General features: G+C 45.3%; 1 protein-coding gene across 6 annotated transcripts in view; it reads left to right on the forward strand.

Annotated features, from left to right (window-relative positions):
* The window catches only part of ppargc1a (peroxisome proliferator-activated receptor gamma, coactivator 1 alpha), a 244,632-nt gene that overhangs the window by 214,011 nt on the left and 15,879 nt on the right, over positions 1–14,742 (forward strand). For 2 of the 6 annotated variants that reach the window (XM_079371189.1, XM_079371191.1), the window contains exons 3-5: positions 10,839–11,033; positions 11,975–12,100; positions 13,213–14,518. In XM_079371189.1, the coding sequence (XP_079227315.1) occupies positions 10,839–11,033; positions 11,975–12,100; positions 13,213–14,518 (1,627 nt within the window). The remainder of the gene's footprint in view (positions 1–10,838; positions 11,034–11,974; positions 12,101–13,212; positions 14,519–14,742) is intronic. The other 4 variants (XM_079371193.1, XM_079371194.1, XM_079371190.1 and 1 more) reach the window with 3 other exon arrangements.

Here is a 14,742-nt window from a genome sequence, read left to right on the forward strand (position 1 = left end):
GGAAGGAGCAAAGGCAGCTGGACAAAAGTGAAGCAGGAGATGCGGAGAGACAGAAAAGACGGACATACGTCGTGACAGATGGGAAGTGAAGGAGACAAACATATAAACCAGGAGTAGCTGGGACATGTGCCAGCTAAAATCAAACCCCTCGGATTGGATGTAAAAGGTTGTGGGCTTTGCAGGTAGTAAAATAAGATGCCAAGGCTTTAAAGCATTACTCAGATAATGCATTGGAACATGGGCAGACATACGTGTTCCCTGTCAGTCATTTCAATTCTTTTTATCACTCCAACAGCATGCACGGTGTGCGTGTGTGATTGCGTTCGTTTTTTTTTGTTTTTTTTCCAAAGGCATTATGCCGCTTTGTTGTTGCTTGTTTGCGACTTTTTGGGACAGATGCTCAGGCGCTTATTCTTAAGCAAAGACAGCTTACATTGATTGGGTCATCTTTGGAAAGGCTTTGATAAAACATGCTGCGATGAAATGTTTTTTTTTTTTTTTTTTTTTCCTCAAGCAGCTTCCTTCCCTCCCCTGAAAACACGTGTAAGCCTAGATTAGCTCACACACACTTGTTGGGCGATAGGCGCTCCCGTGAGCTGAAACAAGTCACAGACCCCTCTGAGAGGAATTGTCACGCCCACACACACAAACACACAGACTCAAACACACAAGATAGCAGACACCCTTATTGTCCCTGTTCCTACTCCCTGCTGAATGCCGATTGCGTTTATTTTGCAAATTTATGCTGACATTTGAGAGTACACCACCCGCACCACTTCACTGCTCCAGCAAAGGGTGTATGAATTATCATACTCCACTGTATAATATGATTTTCTCAAGTGAGTCTTATTAGAATACACCATACTGTCCTCATATTGAGTTCCGCCTTCGGTTTTTACAGTGCTGATACATTGTTTGCACTGTCTGATGGGAGAAATCCTCCATCACTGTCGAACTCAAGGCGAACCGCGCCTCGCACACCCGCGGCTGTGCCGTTTCAAGGCACACAAATGAGAGCGAGCGCCGACAAGTAGGCGCAGGCGTATCGCACAAAGATGCAGACTTGGGCTGTCCAAGCCTGTGTCATCTTGGAGCGTCTGTCAGATCCACTCCACAACAAGAGCTCTCAAGCCGCCCGCCTGCCCCGTCCTGCAACACCCTCTGCCATCCTTTCTCTTCCTCCGTTCTTCCCTCTGTCTTTTTTAGCTCCCGAGGGAAGGCATTTGTTCCTGGCTGATGGGGATGTTGAAGCTGCAGCAGCAAAACAAATATATTCTGGCCCCCAACAATTGCTTCTAGAAGGAGGAAGGGGGGGGGGGGGGGAGAGCGGGGGACACAAAATAGTCCCCTCAGGGATTTTTGGGAAAAAGAGAAAGGAAACATCTTTTGGTTGTGGTGGTGGCTGCTTGGCTGCCTGTCTACCTCTCTCCCCTTCTCCCTTTCTCTCTCTCTCCCTCTCTCCCTCTCTCTCTCTCTCTCTCTCTCTCACACACAAACACACAGTCAACCCCATGTTCCCAATTGGCCCCTGCTGCTGATTGAGGCATGGTTTGGTGTTCTTGCCCCAGCTGATCTCTTGCCCCGAGTGTATACCCGTCTCTCTCATCACTTTGAAGCCACACGTGTAAGTGTGTGTGTGCGCGTGTGTGTGTGTGTGAGTCTTTGCGTAATTGAGGCACGCTATACAAAGATCAGATAGTAGTATTTCCTGGCTAGACACAACACTTTTATAGCTCTTTTTTTGCATTCATGTGTGTATTGGGCAGGAATAGCTATTTTTAGTACGTGGGGTAATCTCCACTAAGAGCCTTTCAGGGCTGTTTCACTTAAACCTGGCCAAAACACTAAGCCAATAATCCCCCCCTCTCTCAACTCCCCACCCCCAGCCCAACTCATACTTTCACACACATGGCAACAATGCCACGCAATAACACCGGTCTTCCTTCCATGATTTATTAATGTACACTTTGTAGTGGGAGGAAGGTGTAAACAGTGAATTTCTATCGCGCGCTTTGAATGTCTTCGATTTATGCAACAACAAAAAAGGCAGAGGAAGTGCAAGATTGTGTTTGCGTAGACATGAAAAGAAATGATCAAAGAATGACAGGGAGACGGGAACAAAGGAAAGAGTGAAAGTGATAGCCAGAAGTGAGAAAACAGTTTGAATAAGAGACAAAAAAGGGGAAACCTCGACAGAGAGAGAGAGAGAGTGAGAGATGGAGAGAAAAAGCCTTCAATCAGTGGATGCTGTGATTCATGGTGAAGCACTATCAGTCTTGGGCGAAAGGCTGCTTCCCCTCTCCAGGAAAGGCCAATCGATCCCAAGTGTGTCCGTGTAAATGTGTGTGTGTTCTATGCCAACATGTCCAGTTGTGGCAGAGGTCTTGGCAGTAGCCCCTCTGCTTTGGTGGTTCGCCAAATTCTGTCAATCTGTGTGTTTGCAACACAGCTTCTAAAATTTTTCTTTTTTTCAAACCTTATTCATTATTTAGAAGCAAAATAATGTGTTTTAGAGAATACAATAATACAGTTTTGGGACTAGTTTGCAGATATTAAAAAGAGCTACTAAAGTCCAGGCTGAAAATATGTGTTTCACTGCCTCCTTTGGTTGACAGTTTTTGACGTTTTGCCCTTATTATCACTGCAAGATCTGATTGGGGCCTGTTGCAGTTTTGCATTCATTGCCTTACCCAACAATGATGTCATCAAACACACTTTTACATTACTGCAGCAAGGATTGGACAAGTTGGGATCGAAAAAAAAAAAGATCTGCTGTTGCAAACTACGTTAGCTCAGCTTCCTGTAAAGAAGCATAACCATATTCTTAAAGTACAGTAAAGTGGAGGTCAGACCTTTTTTTTTCTAAGAGAGACATGATGCTTTTTTAATCATACAAAAAAGCACTAGTTAAGTACATCCAAGTCTTAAGTGTCTCCTTTGAGTCTCTTTAATTTGTGGATGCTTCATAATTTAGTTAATTTGGTTTTAGCACATCTTAGACAGTGTGCACTGCAGACTACATGTGAAGGACCAGTTCCCCCCCTCCCATACTTTTTAAGAGCTTCGTCAACCATGCAGAACCCCCCCCCCTCCTCCCCATTCTAACTAAGCTTTATGATGTGCACTGCATGCTTATAGCTTCAGCTTATTTCCCCCCTGAAGCATTTAAGTCTGCACAGGCCTCAAATAGTTCAAGAGGCTCTCCGAGGCTCTGCTGATGCATGAGTGACTGGATGCTTGGATGACTCACTTGCTGCCCAATCACTAGCTCCCAAGTTTGAACTGGAAGCAGAAGCTTTTACAGACACTTGGGAACTCCAGATAGAAAGCAGGTTTGTGCTCTCCTTTTTCAGACAAAAAAAACCATCTGTGATATTAGTATACAGTGTTGAGCACAAAAGGAAGTCTGTACGTTTATATCTTATTGTTCATATAAAGTACTGAGCGAATCTATCAGTAACTTAACATTAAACTGAGCTTTTTTTTTTTTTTCTCCAAGAAATCCTTGTGATGTCAGTTCCATTTGCATGGCATTTTTATAATGACTTCTCTGATTTTTGCTAAATTGAGCTACGCATATTTCAAGCAAAAATGTGTGACCACCTACAGAGCATTGGCTCTCTCTCATAGTCACCGTTCTACAAAAGAAACTTGAGAATTCAGGTTAATCTTTGGCCAGCTGATTGATATGGTTTTATGAGGTGGCACCACCCACTGCATGTTTGATCTTGATATAGATTTGCATTGACTTTCTAGTTTCTTCGGCAACAATCCCCGAAAACTGGTCATTTTATGGGTAGGTGTGAAAGGAATGCTAAGCTAAAGATAGCGTATTCAAAACCAGGGTTACATGATCAGTATTCCCCGGGGAACAGATCCTAGATTAAGATGAAAAAACAGCGCAGCATTGGATGTTGATGTTACAAAGAAACACTTTCATGCCCCCCTTCGTCCTCTCAGCCTCACATCAGCACTGAGGATTGTATCGACTCAAGTGCACACTACCTTTGATGTGTTTTTCATTTATTTACTTGTAGAGATAGGCACATCTCTAACGCGACATGCAAAGGCTTGTGAAGTCCTGCGTGTTTGACCACTGCTGCTACACGTGGAGCCAACACACACATGAAAGGGAAAGAAAAAAAAATTGCCCTGAAAAAGCACTCACAAAGTCACGACTGGCGTAAGGATGTGTCACTGCAGCCGCTTCCTGCTACCGGAATCCAGGAGCGAAGTGCGATGCACACACTTGCGCACGCAGCAGAAGTCAAGGTAAAAGATAATGCGTTTATTTAGTAATCAGCAAATAGCTTTTATGCAGCGGGTAAGTGGTGAAGCCTGTGAGGCCTTGATAAGATCGTTTGCTTTCAGGTGTTTCCTTGTCGCACCACATGCGCCATCAGGTGCAAATTGAATAGGGTGACCTTTTTTTTTGCTGCAGAATCAAATTGACTTCATTTCTCCCCCAAAAGATTCTGCCATTTCAATTACCATAAATTTGTGATATTGTGCCCCCCTCTTCATGCGCACAAACATGCACACAAAGCTGTAGAATGGGACAATAACACAGAAGCACTCCTTTTGTTTGAAACACTGAAGACCACTATATCTTGTCCACTGTACCCTGGCTCTCCTTGCGCTGGCATCTTTCCGAGGAAGACATTACTGTGACAAATGAAACGCCACAAAACCCTCGATGGGCTTGGCAGGGCCTGAAAGGTCAGGAGCTGCATTTGTGTGCAGGTGTATGTGTGTGCATAGTGGTAAAGTGTGTAAAGGTGGTGTCATCGGCAGATAATAACATTGAGTCCTCTGTGCAAAGAAAAAGATGTTCTGGTCCGTTCTGCTCCCCTTGCAAATCTATGTAAATGTCAAAAATGTCAAATCACAGCCTCCTGTGTGTGTCTAATTTTGTTATTGATAGCTGTGCTTGACTGCTGATGACAGATTTGCATTCCAGCCAGGAAATGTGGCACTGTCCAGTTAAAAAAAGGACATGAGAAGCAGTCTGTGTTTCTTATTTTCTGCCTGCCTCTGCACGTGCTCAGTACCCCTCCCTGTGTTCCTCCAGCACATTATCAACAGTGTAACAGCATGTTCAAAGGCCCCTTGCTTAGTGATGCACATTCAGAGCTGCCGACTTAAGCAAATAGCTATTTGCAAGCCATTAGGTGAAAAAAAGCAGAGGGAAGCACCATTCCTCACCCCATTTCTTGATCTAGCTGAATATTCCTTATTTTGAGCCTCCAAATCTCTTATTTTTTTTCCCTCTTCCTCCTGCTGTGACCGTCAAAGTCAGAGCAATCACAGCAATCAGTGCCTCCTCATGCCAAGCCGATTGGGAAGTAGCTGCCAAAACAAAAGAGTGAGTGTCCAATCATTATGATGGCGTGCGATTCTGTGGTGTTAGCAAACGTTCGCTCGGACCATCTGTTGGACGGCTGTAGAAAGAAAACAACAGCAGCTTGGGGCAGGACTGTGGATGAGGAGGCTCCACCAGGGCCCACAGAACCCCCCTGATCCTATCAGTTGCTTCCGTAGCTCTAAAGAAATAAGTGTGAAACAGTTGGGAAGGAGCTGAGAGAAAAAGTCACAAGTCAGCAGACTTCTGTGGCTTTTCAATCAAAAATCGACTTGCTCATTCACGTCTCATAAATGGGAGGATTTGTTTCTTTTCTTTTATTAATTAGGGTCACTCGATAAGAAAATTATTGGTTTCCTTGATGGCGCCGGTGCTTTTTATAGAGCATTAATCAGTAGTGAAAATAATCATTAGTTACCAATGGACTGCAGATGTAAATTAGCTCTCAGCTAATTCTGGTATAATGCATCAAACGGCAACATTTATGTTTCAATTGTACATGGTCCCGTTACAAATAAAATCATTAAAATAAAAAGACAGCATATGATATGAATACACAAGAGTGAAAACATTCAGTTCAGTTTGGATGGAATTCAAAATGTTGTTTTATCGCAATCCTCCTAAATATCCAGATCATTTTTACATTTTATCTTGATATTTTGATCTCTGAGATACATTGAAAATCTTCTTCGTTTTTTGTTTTGCAAAGTTTCCTAACCATCTGCATGAAATTTGACCCAAAGTGAGACAGAAAGGGCCTTGCTGCTCTAAAGACACGTGACAGCCCTTGCTGATCTCGGCAGATGTGTCACAGAGTTCAGGTGGTTAGTTTCAGCACCAGCAGTAGGGTTACCACTCAAAGGCATTTTTCCTGCACTGAGAACTAGAAAGAACAACAGAGCTCACATCCCTTGGGTTGGTGTCTCCATCGGATCTGGCCTGTGTCAGAATGTGTAAAAACAGTTCTCTCTCCCTCTTTGGCTAGCTCTCAAACACACAGATATCTCCTCTCCTCACTTTCTCTTTTTTCTTCTCTCTGTCTCTCGCTCTCTCTCTCTCACATCAGCTCATCTGATAGTGCTCTAACAGTCTCAAATAGTTCCCCGGAGAAGCATCATCTCTACACACACACATCCTGGTCCTTGCTGATGGGTCGAACTGCTTCCTCGATGATGTATCAGTCACGTAGCCTTTGCTACTGAGATGGACATCTGGCATATAAACTGTCAGCCTCTGAAACGGGGATTCTTCTTCATTCAGAGGACCGCCATTTTTGTTCAAGCAGAGGCACAAAATAGGGATTCCAGCCAGTGTGAAGGGATTAGCACAGGGCCAGTTGTGGCATTATAGCTAAGTAGGATGGAGAAGTCTTAAATCAGCTCAACTGGACAATCTTGTCTGCATTTAAAGGGTAAAAGTTTTTATCATTGTTCGGCGTTTACTCTTATACAATAACCCATCCACCAAACCCTAAGTATTGAAAGTGCATATAATGAATAAGGAGATATAATGAGTAAGGTCTATGTCAGATGTTGACCAATAATATCTAGTTTGTAGAACCATGAACTTATTTCTGGATAACTCGTTGCCACACTGGAAACATGAAAACAAAGGACACACTTCCACTCTGCAGAGCCAATCACAGCCCGACCACAATGGAGCTTTAACATTTAGTTTAATGATTTAAAACGCCATCAGATAGTTTCACCGCTGCCTCACACACTCAGACAGAGACACGTAGAGGGACTTAACAGTGTTATGTATGGTTTCATCACTCCGTATAGGCCATAATCACCCTCTCTCCATCTCAGTAAGCTCATGCTAAATGACCAGACGTCTCAGACGGCTGCTATGATTTGTCTCTCTGCCGTGCATCGCGCCGTACCTTCACCCTGCCCGCCTCCCTCTTCCCTCCCTCCTTCCCCGCTCCCATATGTTGTGCCTGTGTGACCGGCCGACGTGTCAGGCCTGACTAACGCCTTAACGGCAAGCCTGACGTTGATTTATTTCCTCTGAAATCTGGGGGCCGGGGGGTAATAACACAGAATGACATTATTTGTTTATCAAATCCAAGGCTGCTTTTCATGGCAGAGTCAAGATGTGAAGACTTGATACCAACCTCCCCCCACACACACATCCCCCCCCCCCCCTTCATTTCTGATTGTGCCATGATTAGAAGGTCTGGCTACTCGCTTAACCTCATCCAAGGGAATGTTTTTGAAATCTGACAGAGCAGAGAGCAGAGAGGGGGAGAAAAAGATTGAGATGAAGCAATGCAATTAAATTGTCAAGGCACAGATTTAACCCCGCCACGCAATTTGGCGCTCAATTTATTAAGAATGTTTTCTGTCTGAACTAACTGGATGCTATTTCTCTATCTGTAGAAAGAGAGGAGTAAGGAGTGAGCAGACAGTGAGAATAAACAGTACTTTAAATACCAGATGACCCATTTAATGGGAGATATTTTATCATCCCACATTCAGAGAGTCTGCCACATGTTCTGCCTCTCATTTGAAGATAACAGCGGCGGCTGTTTAGTCTCTTGAAACTTCATCTTATTCAGTGATCAGTTCTCTCATTCCGGCTCTTTCACAACACATTGGATTCCTTTTAACATGTAAATGATGCATTGCCCCGAAAAGTTCATTAAAATTTGATCCCTGGCAAATTTGCTCAGGAGCGTGGAATCCTCAAGAAGCAATTAGCAAATTTAATTTGGCTATTTGCCCCGGCGTGCCGAGTTGGGTGTTTGTTTAAAATAGCACCTTCACCTTCCGTTATCAGCTGTGTGAATAGTATCTCCTAGAACACAATGCTTCGCCGTGGAACTCAATAAAAGAGTTAAAGGCAAGGACAACCTCAAAGACAGCGTGCCTGATAACAAAAGGGCCTCACCTAATAATGAACAACCAGAGTTGGCTTTCTTTTCTCTGACTTGGGGAAAGCCGGGGTGAAGGAGGGGCAAGAGAGGCTCTGCCAGCACTTGCCAGTATGTTTTATGGCTAATTGAAGCATTTGGAATAAAACAGTCACAAAATGGCACCCTTTAGAATTGAAGCAGGGTTAATATATTGTGATCCCACAATTAGCCCAGGATTGTTAAGATCTCTTTAATTCGGTGAGGTCCATTAAGCGGGATGGGCGAGAAAGTGCTCCCACAGAGACAATTTTTCTCCTCTCGCTTTGTTCTTCCTGCCGCTTTTCCTCTCAGCAGCTGCTGTAGTAATCAATATAAGTGGACATGTCCGTCAGCAGGTTGCCAGGTTATCCAGGCATCACCTCCTTTGGGTGCCATAGCTCCTGAAGTTCACCCACACGGTGATGGGTTTTATTTATACATAAACAAGTTGTAGAGTCGGTTGTAGGAGAAGAACTTTGGTATGGACACTCTGCAAAGTGTGGTCATTAAACTGACATCGAAAAGCTCGCCCTCGTGGACAGGAGTATTAGATCACACGCTCTCCAGGGTGGAAATGATCACTGTGCTCTGCTCTTTACCCCACTTTCTAAAATCCCCACTTGGCCCATGAGTGCCTCCACTAGAGCCGCAGCAGCGTCTGCAGCCTGATCGACACTGCTCAGAGTTTTACAAGTGTCTCTTTCGGAATAAGAGAGTTCCTTCTGGGTTATCTTCAGGGGATACAGTGGGCCTGTGGGAGCTTGCCAATTGGTTAAGGATTTTTTTTTAAACAGGATTGAAAATCTTCCCCAACCATGACATAATTAAGCCTGCACAGACCTTACAGTTTTTATTGCAAATAGTGTCACAGAGTGTCATAATCCGTAATTTCTACGGAATGTACAGGGTTACATTTACTCTAAGGAGGTGAATAGAGCATCCTTATGCACAGCATTGCTTGGTTAGTGAGTGAGGATGGACTCAGACAGATGGCTGACTCATTAAGGACTCATTTGTGATAATCTAAAATGATCCTACTTTCAATTTCTCATGAAAGGATGCATATTTGGCCTAAGAAAGGGCTGTGGATTAATACCTAACCTCTTAGCGCTCAGGTAATAACTTGGGAAGTTGGAAAACGGTGAACATTTTAGCAGCACAGGGTTCCAGCACAGTGGATTTGAAGCTCCTTGCAAGTAATTAAACAGCATGCCACCTCATACAGAGCAATTTCCTGCAAGGCGTATGCCTGCCAGTGCAGCATGGCCCCAGTCTAGGTTGTGTTATCTCTGTGAAATATGTCTCCTTTATCATTTTTTAATAATGACTGAGGGCTCTTGTTGTTAGGAAAAAAATCTACTCAATAACCATCAGATTAACATTTCCTCACTGTTAGCTAGCTATCTGGATGTCCAAGATTAGAAATTAAAATTGGAAGGGTAAAGAATTAAACGGCTCCTTTGATGTCAGTAGACAAACCTTTTCCAAAAGTGCCAGCCATGGTGGGTGGGCATATTTCGTGATATCTGAGCAGTTAATGGTGCCATTGGTGTAATGATGGCATCTTGCCTGAGCGAAATTCAGAATCCTGCCATGTTTTGCATTAAGGGATTTCTTCTTGTTGGGCTAGCCACAGAATATCTTAGGGTGACAACACTATTGATCTTTCCACCATCTTAGTGGGCTTTAATGGCATATGTAACTTACACTTCCTGCTGTAATTATTCCTTTCACATAAATAAGCTGAATTCCTCCACCCCTGGTAATAAAATCATTTGTATGCTGTTGTTTTGTTATCCACATTTATAGGAATTCTGAGTAAATCTCCTGTGATGCCAGTTAGCACCCCCTCCCCCCTCGTAGCCATCGTTGTAAATTCTCTTTACACAGTAATAATCTGTACTATTAAACATCCACTTGCCAACAACTCCTCGACAACATCAAAGACAATCTGAGTGGCAAGAAAAAGCTTCACGTCTCATGATATGTTGATGCTAACTTTCCGCCCGTTGCTGTCATGCTAAGAGTTTGAATATATCGTATTTGTTTGGCTTCGGCAAATGGTAATTTGCTTTATCTGAGGATCGCTCGCAAACATCTTGTGAGCGAGCCAATCAGTTCGCAATTCTGTAGGGGGAAGAGAGAGCGGAGTCAACTTCTGCTCATTGTTTCCTTTACCCCCACAAACAGCTCCATACCACAACACACCCCAACCCGTCCTCGTCTCCCCTAGATACATGCTACTTGTCAGCCCTGGTAATGGGTTTCTTGGGGGAGATATTATTTTGGTCCAGTAAGCTGCATGCTTAAAATATGAGTGACAGCCTTGACTCACTTGCACAGGGAGAGAATTTTGTTTTTTTTAAAAGGCTGCCAAAATAGGGCCAGCTCTGCGGCTGTGGAGAAATTGAGAAAAAAAACTTCCCACTCTATTAACAATGAAAGCTTGCATGCTACCACCCACCTACCTTAACTTTGCTGACAAAAAAAGGCAACTTTTTCTGACTAAAATGTCCTATTTTCCCCGTCTCTCTATTTTTCTGTTTCCGACTTTCCCCCCCTGTTCCCCCTCCTAAGAAGATAGATGAAGAAAATGAGGCCAACTTGCTGGCAGTGCTTACAGAGACACTGGACAGCATCCCGGTGGATGAGGACGGATTGCCTTCGTTTGAGGCCCTGGCAGATGGGGACGTGACCAATGCCAGTGACCGAAGCTGTCCCTCCTCCCCCGACGGCTCGCCGCGCACCCCAGAGCCTGAGGAGCCTTCCCTGGTAAGCTCATCGCTCTTTAGATTCTCCAATCAACACCACTCCGGGGTCACAAAGCTATTCCTGAGACGTGTCCTCCTACCTTTAACACACTTGCTTTCCTGCATGTAAGCTGCTAACACGAGCAAATCCTCATTAACAAAAATGGGCACCATAAGTGACCATTTGTCTCTGAGACTTGTGTGTTTTGCAGTGCCATATTCGCCACAATTTGTTCACAATATGTCGAGTAAAAGCGTGCAGACATACAGATGCAGAGAGAAGGGGAGGAAATGGAATGGATCAATGCGTTCGCTGCTTAGCGCTAATTACATAACAGTGCTATTGTGGCGCCAATTCAATGATACCAACATTGTGTTGGGGCCAACTACCGCTGACACAGTGCCACAAGCCCCGAAATCAAGCCGGCACATAATGAAAGTACAGAAAAAAAGAAATCCATCTCATTTTGTCTTCTCTCAGTGGGTCCCAACTAATCCCCCTGTGCCCGATTCTTCGTTTTGGCAAAAAGACAGGCCACTTGATGAGAAGTCAGCTTACCTTTGTGCTGTTATTTTTACACATAACCAAGCCATCTGGGTCTTTCTTTGGCTTAAAGGCTTTGACCTAAAATGTTGTGTTCAGTTAAAGTCCATTTTATTCCATGCCGGGCCTTTCCAGATGACCTTTAGCCACATGCCCGAGTGTGTTTATTCAATCACAGTGGAGAAGCCTGGTTTTGTGTACATGAAAACACCTGCACAAGAGGAAAAACTTGTATTGTCTCATCGTGTTCAGCTAAAGAAACTCCAAATGTTGAAACATTACAGCAATGTTACCTTTTCTAACTGCAGTTTTTGTGTTTGGTTCTGCCTTTCCCAAGCATAGGAAGTCTAATTGAAAGACAATGGTAATTTGCATAACTCACCCTCTCTTCCCCTCATTCTGTTTGGGTCCGTTCGCAGCTGAAGAAGCTCCTTCTGGCACCCGCAAACTCCCAGCTCAGCTATAATCAATACACAGGTGGCAAGGCACAGAACCATGCAGCCAGCAGCAACCACCGGATCAGACCACCACCTGCCGTCGTCAAGGTAGGGACACACATGCGCGCACACACACAAACACAAAAACATGCACTTGCATAGCCTTAATGCTATCCACTCGTGTACACACATTTTTTGTTAGTGTTTGTTTATTTCCTTCTTGTTTCTGGCTCGTTCTCCCTTCCCTCTCACACTTTTCTTGTTTTGGTGGCCGCCTTTAGAAGATGTTAGACTGCTGCTCTTGTCGACTATCCCAGGGGGCCTTCTCGTAATGAAAACAGGCTGATTGCTGTTGGGCTTTCCAGGCGAGGCTTCGGCACCGTTGTCTCATTAGCTCCACCACTTATCCGCCTTGGTATGGTGCCTGTTGAAAAAAAAGAAAGAAAACAGCGACAGGCACTCTTGCGGCGAGATTGATGCCTTGAGACGACAAGATCAAAATATCAGACTTGATGTTCTCATTAGATAGCTCTCCAAAGGATTTTTCCAAAAGGGGTGGGCTTGATTAGGATTAATGTTAGTCTTGTAAGTATCATAGGCTTATGAATGTGTTTGTATTCATGTCACATTGTGACATACTGTAGGTTCTGTGTCATAAACAGCTTGTTCCTGATTTTTTTTTTCTATTCGTGTTATGATAAAAATGTCAAAGAAAATCTATTTGTTGTTCCTACACAGATGATTAAAGTCATCTGTATGTGAAAACAACATCTGTAAGTGATCAAATTGTGTGCTACAGACACAGATTTGTGTGTTTAGTACATACAATGTTTGCACATGCAGTGTGTCAACCTTCCTCACACAGTCTATTTTCATACTGTGCCTTTGAGTCATCCGTTTCTGGAGCACAGCGAATGAGGACTCCCGGAGGACATGGTGCACATACAGAGTGGCACGCTGGTGCTCGGAGGGGCCACGCAATTAAGATGATGGGCGGACCGCACTCCCTCCATCGCCTCCCAGACTGCTCAGCAACTGCTGTACTCAGGCTGTCTGACTCGCTCTTTTAGCCTCTCTCTGGCTCCCTTTTCTTTCAACCTTTATTTATGCACTTAAAATTTCTCAAAACTGGATCAGCTGAACTAAACTAACAAAACTGGGCAAAACTTTATACATACGCAGCTGAAGTCTCTGTCCCTCTCTGTATCTTGTTTGCACAGATGGAGAGCCCCTGGAATGGCAAAGCAAAAGGGGGCTCCAGCCAACAGAACCGCCCGGTGAGGCGGCCGTGCACTGAGCTGCTGAAATACCTAACAGCCACTGATGACATCCTGCTCCACACCAAAGCCAGCGACGCCAAGAGCACCTGGGGAGGCGCCGGTAGCAGGGACAAGAGTGGCCTGGGTCTTGGCGCCTCATCTTCTTCCTCGTCGCCATCCTCGTCCTCTACCTCCTCGTTCTCCTCCCTCTCCTCCACCTCGTCTTCCTCCTCCACCACCTCCAAGAAGAAGTCCGCCGTACCATCTCAACAGCAGCAGCAGCAGCCGCAGCAACCGCAGCAGCATCACCAGCGAGGTGAGAGCCGGGCTGCAGGCGAGTGTAGTGTTGGGGCTGGGAAGTGGCAGCGTTGCTCTCACGATGACGGGGTGGAGGAATCAGAGGGTGCTTCTATCCCTGTCGGCCACAGAATCTCCACCTGCGGCCATGCCCGCCCCAAACTGGAGCACGGTGAAGAAGGAAGGCCGCCAGGCGATGCGGGCCGCCTGGCCGCCGCTAGGTTTATTAGGTATATGCATTCTTATTCCCTCCCTCCCCGAGAGGTGAGTCACAGCTGTGAGCATTGCCGAGAGGCTGCGGGCGCCACTCAGGCTAGCGAGGGCTCTGGCAGGCATGGCCGTAGAAATAGTAGTAGTGCCCGCCGTGCACCCCGTAGGCACATCACAGTGACTATTAGAAAAAGGGAAGAGAAGCTGGGCCACCCCTTACTTAGCCAGCTGCTCACCTCCAAACAGAGGCCCGCTCAGTATCGAGCCCACTTACCCCCACTTAAGATCGCCCCCTTACCTAGCACCCACAGCAAATCAGCAGGTAAGAAGTCGGAGAGCCCCGTCCATGCTAATTCAAAGGTGGAGGAGGAACAGTTTGATGGGACACGTGATTGTAGAAACCTGGCAGTAAGTCAGGTTGAACAGCCTGACTCGGGGTCCCTATTGTCACCTCTCTCCTTCGACTTAGAGAGCTGGGTTAGCCAGCCTGGCTCAGAACTAGACATGGGCTTTGGACTAGATCTGGGGTGGCTAAACCATGGGGAGAATGTTGACCATGATGATGACGATGATGTTGATGATGATGATGACCATGTCAAGGGCAGCCCCGCAGCGGCGCTCTCACAGAGCCCACCAAGCCCACTCTTCCCAGAAACTAGAATTGCAGAGCCCGCCCCTACCCGCATCACACAAGGGCAAGGGCACCCACACAGGCAGGCACTCAGCGAGCACCCCGACGACCAGGGCCACCCGTTGTTAGGTAATCATGACTGCATCCCCCCCACTGGCCTTTATCTCTGCTCTCTTTTTCTCCCTCTCCTGCTTTAACCACTTCCCAGTTTGACTTCACAACTAACTTCTATTCTAATCCGAATCTAACAGTCATTCTGAGGACACAAACAACCTGCCTGCTAGACAATGCTTTCTGGTAGTCTTGGAGGCCTTTTAGAAAAATATAAATATAGTGAAATTTTGACATAAAAG

This window comes from Symphodus melops, assembly GCF_947650265.1.
Source record: "Symphodus melops genome assembly, chromosome: 20".
In the NCBI taxonomy this organism is placed as follows: domain Eukaryota; kingdom Metazoa; phylum Chordata; class Actinopteri; order Labriformes; family Labridae; genus Symphodus; species Symphodus melops.